General features: G+C 44.6%; 2 protein-coding genes across 7 annotated transcripts in view; one reads left to right on the top strand and one right to left on the bottom strand.

The window, feature by feature from the left end:
• LOC102947665 (borealin-2) overlaps positions 1 to 15,319 on the top strand; it is a 208,130-nt gene that overhangs the window by 132,149 nt on the left and 60,662 nt on the right. For 2 of the 3 annotated variants that reach the window (XR_005222228.2, XR_005222230.2), the window contains one exon: positions 6,431 to 9,157. The exons of the other annotated variant lie outside the window; for it this stretch is intronic. The gene's annotated coding sequence lies outside the window, so the exon portion shown is untranslated. Of the gene's footprint in view, positions 1 to 6,430; positions 9,158 to 15,319 lie in introns of those variants that run through there. 3 annotated transcript variants of the gene reach the window in all.
• Positions 1 to 15,319, bottom strand: part of NETO2 (neuropilin and tolloid like 2) — a 51,197-nt gene that overhangs the window by 15,690 nt on the left and 20,188 nt on the right. For 2 of the 4 annotated variants that reach the window (XM_037877755.2, XM_043526053.1), the window contains exons 3-6: positions 10,966 to 11,106; positions 7,331 to 7,579; positions 2,563 to 2,607; positions 2,346 to 2,473 (exon numbers count right to left, since the gene is read on the bottom strand). In XM_037877755.2, coding sequence (XP_037733683.1) covers positions 2,346 to 2,473; positions 2,563 to 2,607; positions 7,331 to 7,579; positions 10,966 to 11,106 — 563 coding nt within the window. The remainder of the gene's footprint in view (positions 1 to 2,345; positions 2,474 to 2,562; positions 2,608 to 7,330; positions 7,580 to 10,965; positions 11,107 to 15,319) is intronic. The other 2 variants (XM_037877757.2, XM_037877758.2) reach the window with 2 other exon arrangements.

Below are 15,319 nucleotides of genomic sequence, written 5' to 3'. Positions count from 1 at the left end.
AGTTTTTTGTCTAAACTTATTTTTCAACTCAGTTAAAGAAAGTGTCTGTTTTCTGTGGAAAACTTGAGTTTTTGCTAAAGGTTTCAGCCAAAAAAAAAGTTTGTTGAAAACCCAAGTCCATTTTTTTGGGGGGGGGGGAGGGAAAGACACCACCCATTTTCTGATCAGCTCTACTGAAGAATATTTATATCTCTTGCATATGTACCACAGAAGATATATTTGGCACTCTGGGTCTAATCCCACAAAGTGCTGGCTACCCTCAATTCTTCTGGGAGTTGAGGGTGCTCAGTACCCTGAAACATCAAGCCCCCTTGACCTTCAACAACTGGTTTTATTTCCAATAGGGTAGAGAACATTTACTTCCTTTCCCTACATTTTTTTTCTTGCATCATGCTATTTTTTATCCTATCACAAGTAGGCATGCAGCATAAACAGCTATTACTTACCCTATAGGAACTGTAGTTCTTCGAGATGTAGTCAGTGTGGATCCCACTGTAGGTGTGCTTGAGATAGGATTCTTTAAAAGTGAGGATGGAGGGAGAGTCATGGGATCCACACTGCCTACATTATCTTGAAGAACCATAATTAGTGTAGGGTAAGAAATGGTTTACAGCTTGAACTGCACTGTAGGGGACTAGTAAGCAGTATCCCCATTCCCCTCAGGATAAAGTTCCTGTTGCATCTATTGAACAATAATTGTGTACTGCTCTCCTGAACTTGGCATCTGACCTAGCAGCTGAATTCCAGCAAGGTCAGTGGTTTACTCCACATCACTGCATTGCATATAAAATTCTGATACTTATACATTTCTGAAGCAGGTGGAGTGAGCCTTGATGTTCGGTGGGTGAGGTACACCAACTGTCTAACAGTGAGATTCAAAATAGTTAATTCAATGCAAGTCATTGTGATGAGATTACCTTGGCTATAGCCAGAAAGATGGGACAATAATCTGATAGCTTCATTACACTGACAGGAGTAAACCGAAGTCCTGGATACATTTAGTATGTGCAACTTTTCTCCTGTGTTGTGTGGTTTTGGTTTGAATTAATTTTGGGTGATGTCTTATTAGCATTATTTCGCTCTGAAACACTGCAGTAGGTGTCTAGCCATAAGCGCCTGAAGCTCACTTACTCTGCTGGCTGAAGAGATAGCCACAAGGAAGACAGTCTTCTGAGTGAGGAGCATTCTGTGAGCTCAAAGTGGCCCTCATGGACTGATCTAGCAGCTGTAGTTTGAGCCAAGTATACCTGCATTTAAAGCCCTGGAAGAAAAGGTGGATCGTCTCTATGCAAAAAAGAGACATCGACCTTGATGGAGATCAGTCAGTCACAGGATGGCCAGGGTTTGAAGTCCATCATGAGGCATGGCAGTTGGTGCAATGCACTTTGCCCCACTGCACAGGAGGATTAGCATTTTTATTTATATAAATCTCCTTCCATGTTTTGAGAGTGTGAAGGTAAGATTTCTTCATAAATTTGGTGGAAGAAAATTTTAGAGTATTGCAGCTTGGACACTCACCGGGTTCTGTCTCCCTGCCATGTTGACTATGAGAGCTGAGGGAAGGACAGAGCCACTCCACCCTTTATGCCCTCTTACGGGAGGACGAGGCGGCACAGGGGATGTGCTCGACCCTAACTGCCATGCTATTGAAAGAATCCAGTCTTGTGTGCATTAGGCACAAGTACAGCTACAATGACACATACTCAAAGAAGAATCTCAAACAGTTACTTGGTTAATGCATAAGATGGTAAAACTTCAGTGACACACTCATATGTAGTAATCTATAAACTGAATATATAAGATTCCCACATGCTACAAATGTGACCCATTTTAGAAAGGAGGTTCAATGGTATATGTCTGTTAGCAGGCCTGATTCTTTTCCCACTGAATCCCATGGCAAAGTTCCCACTGACTAATTGGAGTGGAATAGGACTCTGTTTCTATACCCAGACTCCAGTTCTGTAGGCACAGGTATAGAGGTTCTATACATTCCTGATTTTGCTCACATATCAGGTAACAAACGTTACCTAAGACTACCCTTTGTCTGCAGCTAACTGTACCCATTAAACTGGAGGCCAAGTTGCAGGCCCTTTAAACATGTAACCCATAAAATTATCAAAGTGTCTGAACATTATAAATTTCAGGTCAGGGAAAAATAGCTGCATCAATGGACCTGCAGTTACATTTATTTCAGAAACAAGTATCTATCTTAATTTCCTCAACTGCCAATAGCTAATTAATTTAAATGAAAGTGAGACATTTTGTAAATAATTACTAATGACCATTCCCTATTACTAATGGGCTTTAGAAGCCCATTATATATTGAATGATATAAATGGCCTTGCCTTAGCATTTGGAGTAGCCTTAATTGTCCATATGCAGTCAATTGCTTGTCCAGGTTTTGTTTTCTCTTCTTGTTCTACTTGACTGGAACGTACTATTCCATCAGCTCCTGAAAGCTCAAACTGGCAGTCTAGAAAGAACATACAACTCACTATCAAATGCAAGATGAGATTGATTAAAAATTTCATGTACAAATAAATTGTTATTGTAATACTAGACCTGGGATGGGATTTAAAATACCTCCTAGGTAAGTGAAGTCTGGATCTGCAACAAAAGAAGTCACAAATCATTGGGGCTGGCAGTTGAGAGTCACTTCAAGGTTTAACACAATCTAGAGACAATCTATTTCTTAACACACCACAAAATATCAAGTGCTAGAACAGATATTGAATCAATGGGCGAGATGTGATATTCTTGTTACCTGATGCTTGATTCCATGATACGTGACCATACCTCACTAAGATGGTTTAATATTTCTAATATAATGGAGGTGGTTAACACCACACTAGAATTTCCTTTGTTTTTTATTCCCACCTAATCCTATAACCTGATCTGCACTGATGGATCCCTGCACCTGTGCTGGCTTGCACTAAAATCAACAGAGCTCCACAAGGGCACAGGGATCCACCTGTGCACATCAGACTGCAGGATCAAAGGGTATATAAATAGCTCTGTACAGCATCAGGTAGAAGAGGTTTACTAGTGCAATTTGGTGTTGCAAGATCAGAGTTCTGGAATTACTAGTTACTCAGAAACATTACAACAAAGGGTAAACAAGCAACAAGGACCAAGATTTTCCCTTGGATACACACGTCTCCCATTGATGTCACTGGTAGCCACAGACATGCATCTAAGGACATAATTTAGCCCTATGTTTCTCTTGAACTGTGTTCTATACATACCTGCCTGGAAATTGTACTGCTAATGAGTTCAGAGCAGATTTTTCCAAAGAGGTCCACAGCAGAGGAGCAACAGAAAGCTCCAGCATTTGTCTCTTCACTTCAGTGGAACCAGAATTTGGTCCAAAATGAGCATGCACCATTGCATGTGCAAGCACTCACATTTTCATGAGCAGTTTAGTATTTTTCCCCACACACAACTCAACAGGTGAGCCTTGCAAGTTACATGTGCATGTGTTGCACAGGCAAAACCTGAATTTTTGTACACCAGTGTTCCAGTCCACAAACAGCTCCACAAAGTGTGTGGGCAAATGGTAATCTGACTATTATTATTGTGCAGATGGTAGTGTTTGCCCATGCAATGGCTGCATGTCCATTTTGGACCAAATCCTGCTCCCACTGAGCTCAAGGGGCAGAATTTGTGTGGGCCTTTATCTATAAAAGGAATTTACAGTTAAACAAAAAATGCATAAATCCTGATTGACTTAAATACTTAAGACAGTTCGGAAAATTCCATCCTTGGCCCACTACCATTGAGCTATATAGTCTGGCACATATGTTCACTGTAGGGAAACCTCTGCAAGTCAGAGTTTCAACCTCCTTTCTGAATTTGCTCTTCCTTGTGAATTTAAGTCAATTACTTAGTGTCATTTAAGTGTTTTGTGAGGCTTAATTTCTTTTTCTGATTTTTGTTCATTGTCACTGGTACTTTAAATATTTAAACATATTGTGAAAATGTAAAAGAATGAAAACAGAATATAATGGTTCTTTCACAGTCATTACAGTCCACCACAAAAATAAATATTTGCGTGGCAGATTTAGAATACAAGCCCGAGCCTTGCTAGCACTAAGCTAACTTGGTTTTGAGAATGACATACTAGTTAAATTGCTTTGGAAGGTAGCTTGGCGCACACATCCATACAACCCCTGCAAGAACATTTTAGCACATCCCACACGGTTCCCAAAGGTTTAGTGACCCATGCTAATCGGAACAGCACGAGAAACTAAATCCACAGCAGAGTGAAAACATTCTGTTGAACACTTGTACTAATGTATAATATTTTCCTATGATTCTGGAGATGAAGGGCATGTCTGGGAAAGAGAGGGAACCTAAAGCAGTTACACCTGTGTATACAACACTTGTTGCAATAGCTGACATTCATATTTTGCTTTTGGTCCCAAAGGATCCTAAAGTGCTTATAACTATATGTACAGTATCTAAAATACAGCCACCTGGAGCAGAGCAGAGCATTCTGCACAAGGACATTGGATCAAATCCTCTCTCACCAAAGGTGCCATAGGAACTTTATTTCCACACAGAGCAGACATAACCTCAGGTTTTGTTTTTTTTTTAAATGAGCTTGCAACCAAAATATTCCTCTTCTCCGCCCCACCCCCATAATGTGCTCAAATCTGCCTCAGCAGAACGAAGAGCTGAGTCAACACTCTTAGGATTTGAAACCATGGTTCCAGAGAATCTACGTATTTCAAAAGCTGATGCTTAGCCCATTAAGCCATTTCCTCCAGCTTTGCATGCCTGAGATTATACCCTAGTCCAGACGTGGGCAAACTACGGCCCGCAGGCCGACCCTCCTGCCTGGCCTGGGAGGCTAGTCCCCAGCCCCTCCCCTGTTGTCCTTCCTCCCCCACAGCCTCACCTTGCCATGCCACCGGCACAATGCTCGGGGCGGTGAGCTCCTGGGGCAGTGCAGCTTCAGAGCCCGGCCTGACCCAGTGCTCAGTGCTGCATGGTGGCGTGGCTGGCTCCAGCCGGGCTACAATCAACTGGTGCTCCAGGCAGCGCGGTAAGGGGGGGGGGGGGGGGGGGGGGGATGTTGGATAGAGGGCAGGAGAGTTGGGGGGGGGGGCATGGACAGGGGTCCGGGCGGTCAGAGGGTGGGGAACAGGAGGGTTGAATGGGGGTAGGGGTCCCGGGGGGGGGCAGTCAGGAAGGAGGGGAGATTGGATGAGGTGGTGGGGGGGTTGAATGGGGGCAGGGGTCCCGGGGGGGGGCAGTCAGGGGACAGGGAGAAGGGGTGGTTGGATGTGGCAGGGGTCAGTCAGCGGCAGGGGTTCCGGAGGCGGTCAGGGAGAAGGGGGGGTTGGATAGGGCAGGGCAATCAGGAATGAGAGGAGGGGTTGGATGGGTGGTGGGGGTCAGTCAAGGATGGGGGTTGCAAGGACAGGGAAGGTTGGATGGGGCAGGAATCAGGGGGGACGGACGGATGGACGGGACCTCAGGAGGCGAGAAGCAGAGGAGGGTAGATGGGGAGGTGGGGGACGGGGGGACACATCAGGAGGCGGGGCCACGCCTGGCTGTTTGAGGAGGCACAGCCTACCCTAACCGGCCCTCTATACAATTTCCGAAACCCGATGCGGCCCTCAGGCCAAAACATTTGCAGGCCCCTGCCCTAGTTGGTATATTTGGTACCAGATTCTGTTTGCCTCTAGTCAGGGGCACACAGCTCAGGATCAAAGAGGGTGTAGGGAAGATGCATTGGCACAGGGAGACAGCAGAATCCATATTCTTGAGCTCCTTGAGTGCAAGCTGCACTAATCCTATCACTTTACATAAGCAGGGAAGGGGAGGGAACTATGGCCCACTGCACACAGATTGAGCTACTGGTCTGAAGCCTGCAGAGGGACTATATGCTACACATTAAAGGAGGCAGCAAGTAGGAACATGCTTCTTCTAGCACCTTCAGAGACAGTCTGTATGCCTCATTACAGCTGCTGAGGTAGCCCTTCCATGCTATTTCCTGCCCCATGTAAATGTTGGCTTAGAAGCCACAACATGGCCCTAGCTTTTGACTAATATGATGCATATTGGAGAAAGCAGCACAGTTTAAACGCTAGCCTTGCTACCCTCTTTTAAGCCATCTTAAATTTCTTTATTGTGTTCAGTTTCTTAAACTATGTTTGTGAGGAAGTTCTCAAGACTGAGTTAGCTTAGTGCTATTATGGAAAGTGATTGTGTGGTAAATAAAACTCTTATTCTTAGAGTTGTTAGTATAGGCTGTATACAAGCTGTGAATCAGCAATTATGCTCTGTTGTTTCCAGGTTCTTACCATGATTTACAATTGCTTGTGTAGACAGGGCTACAGACTAATGCCTTCCACAGGCATGTTGCCCTCTTTGGAAAAAAATACATATTTACACTATTATACATGTATGTTTTTCTTCACAGATTAAGGCAGCTCTGAAAAGGACCACAAATGGACCGACACGCATCCTTACAAATGCGGATTTTTGACCAAATGTTAAGAACTCTTGAGTCCATGTGAAAACGTGTCAGATCTTATTATGAAGCTCTGAAATAATCAATAGTGATTTGATGGATACCAATTTTAATATGTTTAAAGAGTTACCACATAGTCTCAGTAACCAATTTTCAAACATTAGTTCAGTCCACTTAGTATCTCTTTAAAAAAGAAGACACGAGACGGGCATAGTCCACATCACAGACTAGAGGACTAAATCGGTCAGGTGCTGTGCAACCACTATGAGGTGTTGAGCACCCTCCACTCCCAGACTGGCTATGCCGAGGATTCTTTGTGCATTCCTTCAGTGCTATTCTAGCACCCGTGCTAAAAAGTTTGGAATATTAGTGTAGACCGGCTGCTAATGTTTTTGACATCATGTCATGCTAACAGATAATATGGTGGGGAAATTTCCAGCGGCTAGTTTACACTAACATTCCTACTACAGCACCCATAGAGCTGTGCTGGTTGTAGAACAACTGTGGGAGAATTCCCTAAAACCCTCAGCATTGACCTCTTTACTCTGAAAATTAGGGCCTGTAATTTTCCACCAGGTTTAGCTCCCCCAGTTTCAGCAATAGAGGAAGCTGTAGGGTTGACAGTGCTCAGATGTTTTTAGCCACCATGTTATCTAACCCTGCTCACAGCTATACCAATCACGAAATACAGCTCCAAATTGCCAGTATAAACAGCTACTGAGTTCATGGGAGTAGATGGAACTGAGATTTTAAAGTCTTGAATTTGTACCTTGATATTAGTTTGAAATTCTATCTGAGCAAAAACAACAACTAGACAATGTAAGAAGCTATTTAATAAGGTATCTTTACCTGGTATAAACGAGTATTTTGCTTGAAATCCCTCTCCTTCTAGCTCCTCATCCGAAGTAAACTTTATCCACATAAACCTCCCTGTTGATCTAATTAGTGCAGGACTTTTCAGACCACAGTAACGATCGATGAGAGGGGAAAAACCAAAAGGTCCATCTCGAACTTCAAGGTGATCAAATCGACATTCAAATGAGGGTTCTATGTAATAAGGTTCATCAAAGGTCAACTCAATTCTTTGGCGTGGAGCAGCTACAACGCAATAAAAGTTTCAACACAGTATTAATTGATAATGTGTGAAACACTGACACTAGGCAGTGAAATAATGAAGCAACAAAACCCAAAAAGTGTAAAAATCAGAGGCATGTGACACTTCTCAAAGTCAGTCTAGTAAGCTTACTGAAGTAACTCTGACACCTTGTATAATTAGAATGCCTTCTGCATAATCAGGTAACCTTTGCATTTTTTCAGTAGGCTGTAAGGTTTTTATTATTTTAATACAAACATCACAAAGACCTCTACCCCCCACAAAAAGCTTAAAATTATCACCTCTAACATACATACACAAAAAACATTTTAACAGCCTTAGTATTAAACTACAAAAATCAAATAAGTCAATATTTTACAACTAATGGGGAGATAACAGACAAGGCAGGGAGAGAAAGGGGAAAAAGATGGGCGGGGGCGGGGAGTCGAAAAGGAGGTCTTGACTGACGGCTGGGTCCTTGGTGTTCATTAGTCAAATGTTTCTGAAAATGAAGCCCAGATTTCTTCCAACTCACTGTTTTTCAAACTCTTCAACTACATGAGTGGAAGGCGACTCAACAGGCTTTTCATAAGTGAATCTTTACTGAGAGTTTAAATAGCACCTACAATGTACACCAGGATGCATATACACATTCATTATTCAAATGTGGGTGTTTCAACACCCAGGAACTTGATCTAAACCCCAATGGAGTCAAAGGGAGTCTCTGACTTCAATGGGCTTTGAATCAGGCCCTTCATCAGGCACGAAGTGCAAGTACCCAGCGTTCTTTTTTGTGCCTTTCTTGTGGCGCCCACCTACTCTGTGTATAGTTTGAAAATTCTTTGTTCTAGCAACAACACTGCATGGAATATGGGTGACCATTTATAAAATTATTGATACCAATATCACAAAGTTGCAATGAATCTTACAAGATATGCCATGTAAGGTATCAGTGGAAAAGTTATTCGCTAAATATGATAATCTTGTTTATATGTATATATATCATCTTTGTATCCTGAGTTATTATAACTTAATATATGAGATATTTGAATCTCAAACTTATGCTGTGTTTCTGGGTGACACCCCAGACAGATTGGAATCAGCAATATCCAGCCTGCTTCATGGCTCATCGAGGGCAATCAAGAAGAAGCCAGGGGCTACCTACACCTATGAGTCAGCAGGACATGTAGGAACATGCCTGTGGACAGGGGACTCCACGTTCTTTTCCATGCCTATATGCTGTGAGCTTGTGTTTGGGACAAAGGATATACAAGCCACATAGCAAAGGATATAAAATGGAGAAAATGTAGCTGCCTTTTTGTCTTCAATCCTGCTTCTCACCTCCGGAGTAACTTCTCTACAAAGATCAATAATATCTTGGTCCTTTGAATAAAGGACCGAGTGACCCATCCAACCTTTGGATGTGTTCCAGAGGGACTTCACAAGCCAGCCAACTCACCAATGCTGCTAAAAACCTTATATATGGACTCTGAAGTCATATGTATGTATCTGATTGCTTTCCATCATTTAACAACACTCCTCTTTCCTTTCTTTTATGATAAACTTTTGTTTTAGATAGTAAAGGATTGGCTAGCAGCGTGGTATTTTGGGTAAGATCCAAACTAGTAGTGACCTGGCAAACTAGTAGTGGCTGGCCCTTTGGGGATCAGAAGAACATTCTGTATAGTGAGTAGAGTTTTAAATAACTTCTCACTTTACTGGACCTATTTGCTGGTTGGGAGCCAGAGACTGGGACGCAATAAAGAGGGCTGTGTGATTTAAAAGATTCTTGATAACCAGCGTGATGGATCAGGAGCACGGCGTGTAACTGGTTGGTTAATCTAACGACAATGTTAACCACCAATTTTGGGAGAATCTGCTCTCCTTTTTGCAGCCTGCCCTGGGCATTTTCATTGTGGGCTAACCTAGGCACCTCAAGTCACAGTAGGTATATACTATACCAAATTAATCTTTTAGACTTTGACTTGTGGAGTAGAGAAGCATGGAGCTGCTTTAACATCTACCAGCTGGCAGTGATACCTAAGGGACTATATACCACCTGGAAATTGCTGGAGGGCATTGTACTCGCCCATGCCCCCTCCACATCCTTGCACTGGGAGCTGTAGGGAGGGAGGCAGAGGAACCAGCTCTCTGCCTGTTGGGAACTCCCTCATGCCAGGGAAATTTCCCGCTAGGAGTCTGTGGCCAGTCTCAGCACATTCCATGTGGCCTGTGCAGGGCAAAGGGATCAGAGCATGGCAGAATATCTGCCTCAAAGTATATTCAGTCATAAATAAGACACAAAGGACCATAAATGCATACAAGAGAAAACCAAATATACTACACTATATGGATAAGACACCACTGAAACTGAAAACTCACCACAGGATATTGTAAAGGAGACTTGCAGTGACACAGGAATACTTAGTTTCATCACTAGAGGTCTGAGAACAATCCCACTGAAGTCAGTGTGGGGGTTAGTGGGGGGTCCTTCTATAGACTTAACTGGTTTTATATGAATCCCTATGAGAGGAATCTGTTCAGTGTGGCCTGAGTCCTGCAGTCCTTATTCAGCAAACTCTCACTGCAGTACATTTTTGAGTTAATGGGATTTTTTTTTGCCCCGTCACACATAACCTTAACGGGGAGCTCAGCCCCACTGAAGCACCCTAAGTCTGCAAATGAACAGGCTGCAGGACAGTCAGATGCGTGTCTCCCTGCGGATACAGGCGAGCACAAGGTCAGCTTTGAGATTCTGTGTGACACCGAGTTGGATGAAGATGGGGATAGATACTATCTTTTTGAAGTGGTGGAGATGGCAGAGTGTCCCTTTCAGAGTGCATTAGTATTGTAGATCAGTGGTCTCCAGAGTGGGGTGCGCAAGACTCTCCCTGGGGGTGCGCAGCAGGGGGAGCTCAGTCTTCGGCGGCACACCGGCAGCAGCTCGGCTCTCCCTGCTCCGTCTTCAGCAGGGGCTCTTTTTTTGCTTCCCCAGAGCTGGCCCTGGAGGTGCGCGATTCAAAAAGTTTGGAGACCCCTGCTGTAGATGATGTGACAGTGGGGAGGAAAGCTGAAGACTTCTCCTTTAAACTTGTTATTTCTATGCTTTCAAGGATTTGGGAGGGACCTGATACATCCCTAACTGTCACTAAATAAGGGCTTTGTGTTAATTCATAAATGTTTAAGTATTCCAGGAATTTGTAGTTACTGTTTTGCAGCCCAAACGTGTCCCCTCCTTACTCAGCCTAACATCTGCAGAAGCAAATGAACATATTACCAATATCGTCCAAGTAACTTTACTTAATATAAACAGAATAGCAGAACAGTTCCACTTCCTATACTTTCAACAGTAAGAATACAATACACCAAAGGAGGAAGAGGATGTTAGTACCTTCTAAAATGTAGATACACTCCTGGTTTGGTGGGTACAAATTAGGATAGTTTGGTGAAGCAAAATGGCCTCCATTGCTTGTCCGAACCCAGTTGTCACACTGTGTAGATGGTATGTGATTTACTCCAATATTCTGCCCACCTTTAAAAAGAGAAATCACACTTGTATACTACAACAAGAGACAAACAAAACCCATCCATTTGGAACAGTATATCTTAGGGTGTGGCACTAACTGTCAGAGGGAAGAGACAGCTGGTGCTACCTGCAGATCCTCTTATACTAGCCAGCTGTCCCTATTTAGCAAAGGGATTTTATTTCTGTAAAAAGCACATTATAGTTTAGCAGCATGGCAGATCCCACCCACTATTTTGGAATATCAAATCTGCATAGTTACTACTGAGGAGTGGTAAGGAACCTGTGGTAAGAGTTAGAATGTTGAGTACATTCTTCTTTTCAAGTCAGTCACTGTGGCATGCAATACTGCTATACTCCTTTACAATGAACTAAAATGCTAAAGAAAAAACCCTCACTCAATATTACCACCCAGTTTTCTTTCACACTCATATGCAAGTTTGACCCATTGAAGTTAAAGGGCAAGGCTTAGCAGGACTGGACCCTTGATTTCTCTGTTCACATTACTGCTGTTGGCCTGATTCAGGATTGCTCTCAAGCACACGCTCTTGAATTAAGACCTTCATCTATAGTATGTGGTTCATTATAATATTTACAATGTTTAAAATAGTTATTGCTAAACGTGGCAGTGTTAATAATAAAACAAGTTGAAGTAATATTGCACTAGTGTCGAGAGCGTATGGTTACACTACGAAGTTAGGTTGATTTTATAGAAGTCAATTGCGTATGTCCACACTAAGCACATTAAGTCGGCGGAGTGCGTCCTCACTACCGTGGCTAGCATCAACTTACGGAGCAGTGCACTGTGGGTAGCTATCCCACAGTCTCTGCCGCCCATTGGAATTCTGGGTTAAGCTCCCAATGCCTGATGGGACAAAGACATCGTCGCAGGTGGTTTTGGGTACGTCATCAGTCGCCCCTCCCTCCATGAAAGGAACAGCAGACAATCGTTTCGTGCCTTTTTTCCGTGCAGACACCATACCACGGCAAGCATGGAGCCCGCTCAGCTCAGCTCAGCATCACCACTGCTGTTATGTCCTGGGTGCTGTTGTCAGCAGACGATGCAGTACAACTGCTAACCGTCATCATCCATCGCTTCCGCAGCAACTCTGCTCTACTGCTCTTGTAAATGAACTCCGTCTCAATAGCAAATTTCTCCATGTTGTCGTCATCCACTGCAACTCTGCTCTCCTGGTGCCATGAATCCACCTCGCAGGTCCTCTTGTCGTTCTGTATAAATATCTCTTCTTGTGGCATCTGTCGTCATCCACCGCTTCCGCTGCAACTCTGCTCTCCTGCAGACGCCATACCACAGCAAGCACGGAGCCCGCTCAGCTCACCGCTGCTGTTGTGAGCATTGTAAACACCTCGCGCATTATCCAGCAGTATACGCAGAACTGGGCTAAGAGATGCCAGCACAAGGACGATTTTGATGAGGACATGGACACAGACGTTCCTGAAAGCATGTGCTGTGGCAATTGGGACATCATGGTGGCAGTGGGGCAGGCTGATACAGTGGAATGCCAATTCTGGGCCCGGCAAACAAGTACAGACTGCTGGGACCGCATAGTGTTGAAGGTATGAGATGATTCACAGTGGCTGCAAAACTTTCGCATGTGTAAGGCCACTTTCCTGGAACTCTGAGTTGTTTTCCTTCACCCTGAAGTGCAGGAATACCAAGATGAGAGCTGCCCTGACAGTTGAGAAGCGAGTGGCGATAGCCCTGTGGAAACTTGCTACACCTGACTGCTACCAGTCAGTCGGGAATCAATTTGGAGTGGGCAAATCTACTGTGGGGGCTGCTGTGATCCAAGTAGCCAATGCAGTTATTGATGTTCTGTTATCAAGGGTAGCGACTCTGGGAAATGTGCAGGTCATAGTGGATGGCTTTGCTGCAATGGGTTTCCCTAACTGTGGTGGGGCGATAGACGGAACGGATATCCCGATCTTGGCACTGGACCACCTTGCCAACCAGTATGTATACTGCAAGGGGTACTTCTCAATGGTGCTGCAAGCACTGGCGGATCACAAGGGATGTTTCACAGACATCAGCGTGGGATGGCCGGGAAAGATGCATGACGCTGGCATCTTTAGGAACTCCAGGCTGTTTGAGCAGCTGCAAGAAGGGACTTACTTCCCAGACCAGAAAATTACCATTGGGGATGTTGAAATGCCAATAGTTATACTTGGGGACCCAGCCTACCCCTTGCTCCCATGGCTCATGAAGCCATACTAAGGCAGCCTGAACAGTAGTAAGGAGCAGTTCAACTATAGGCTGAGCAAGTGCAGAATGGTGGTAGACTATGCCTTTGGACCTTTAAAAGCTCGCTGGTGCTGTTTGCTGACTAGGTCAGACCTCAGTGCAACCAAACATTCCCATTGTTATTGCTGCTTGCTGTGAACTCCATAATATCTGTGAGAGTAAGGAGGAGACGTTTATGGCGGGGTGGGAGGTTGAGACAAATTGCCTGGTGTCCGATTTTGAGCAGCCAGACACCAGGGCTATTAGAAGAGCACAGCAAGGTGCGCTGTGCATGAGAGAAGCTTTGAAAACCAGTTTCATGACTGGCCGGGCTTGGGTGTGACAGTTGTGTGTTTTTCTCCTTGATGCTAATCTGCTCCCTTTGTTGATTTTAATTCCCTGCAAACCAACCACCCTCCCCCCTTCGAAATAAAGTAACTATTGTTTTGAAACCATGCATTCTTTATTAATTAAACAAAAAAAGGGAGATAACTGACAAGGTAGCCCAGGTGGGGTGGGGGAGGAGGGAAGGACCAGCCCACATTGCTTATTGTAGCCACACTACAAATCAAACTGTTTTAATGACAGCCTTCTGTTGCTTGGGCCATCCGCTGGAGTGGAGTGGCTGGGTGCCCAGAGCCTCCCCCCATCACATTCTGGGGCATCTGGGTGAGGAGGATATGGAACTTGGGGAGGAGGTCAGGCGGTTCTACAATGGATGCAGTGGGGGGTCCGTGCTCTTGTTGGCTTTCCTTCAGCTGCACCAGACGCTTTATCATGTCCGTTTGCTCCCCCATTAGCCTTAGCATCGCCTCCTGCCTCCGCTCTTTGCGCTCCTGCCTCTGCTCTTCGCGCTCACTTAATGCTTTCCTAGCCTCTAACACTGAATGCCTCCATGCATTCAGCTGTACCCTATCAGTGCAGGAGGACTGCATGAGCTTAGAAAACATGTCATTGTGAGTGCGGGTTTTTTTTGCCTTCTAATCTGCGATAACCTCAGGGACGGAGATGATAGGGGGAGCCTAGAAACATTTGCACCTGGCGGAAGATAAAAAAGGAGAGTAAAATATAAGATGATACATTTCTGAGAACAAAGGTGAGACTCTTTCACAGTGAATCAAGCAATTCACAGCAGACAGCACGTGTTCTTTACGTACAAGGTCGCATTTTGCCTTTTATATTGAGCACCTGCTGGTATGGGGACACATCACACATGGCTGGGCAACAGAATTCAGTTTCCTTGCAGCCACGGTAAGGCAAAGGGTACATGGAGTTGGCTTCTTATGCATAACGTGGGAATGGTTTCAAACTTCAGCGCCATCCTTTCCCATAGCAAGCAATGGGTTGGATTTCACGTTTAAAAGGAGGGGCTGCGGTTTTCGGATGGATGTGCAGCACACACCTCCCCACACCCCACCGCATGGCTATTCTCCGGGATGATCCCTTTTAGCCAAGCGCAAACAGCCCAGCATGAACAGGGTCCTTTTACTGTTCCCTTACAAAAAATCATCCTATTTCAACCATATGACCATGAATGATATCGTTCTTCTAAAGCTAACAGAGAAAGATATAGACTGAATGTTGCTTCAATGTGACCAAAACCCAGGACCATTTGCTGCCATGCTTTGTGCTGCAATGATTCCAGAATACTTTCAGAGTACCTGTACCTCCAGGAGAGCTTCATGGAGATGTCCTGGGAGGATTCCCACTCCATCCCCGGACATGTGAACAGACTTTTCCAGTAGCCGTACTGGCTGCGAATGCATCCCAATTCTTCAGAGCAAATCAAACATTAAACACTATTGCTTTTAAACCCTGTACTGTAGTTACAAATGTGCACTCACCAGAGGTGACTTCTCTAGCTTTAGGGTCGGGGATCCCGCCTTCGGAGGGTATTGGCTCCAGGGTGATGAAAAGGTCCTGGCTGGCGGGGAGAATGGATTCACTGCTTGCCTGCTGTGCATTCTCCTCATCCACAAA

The sequence above is a fragment of the Chelonia mydas genome, chromosome 12, assembly GCF_015237465.2.
Source record: "Chelonia mydas isolate rCheMyd1 chromosome 12, rCheMyd1.pri.v2, whole genome shotgun sequence".
NCBI classification, from domain to species: domain Eukaryota; kingdom Metazoa; phylum Chordata; order Testudines; family Cheloniidae; genus Chelonia; species Chelonia mydas.
Note: the sequence above shows the minus strand (reverse complement) of the source record. Positions and strands in the feature narration are given on the sequence as shown.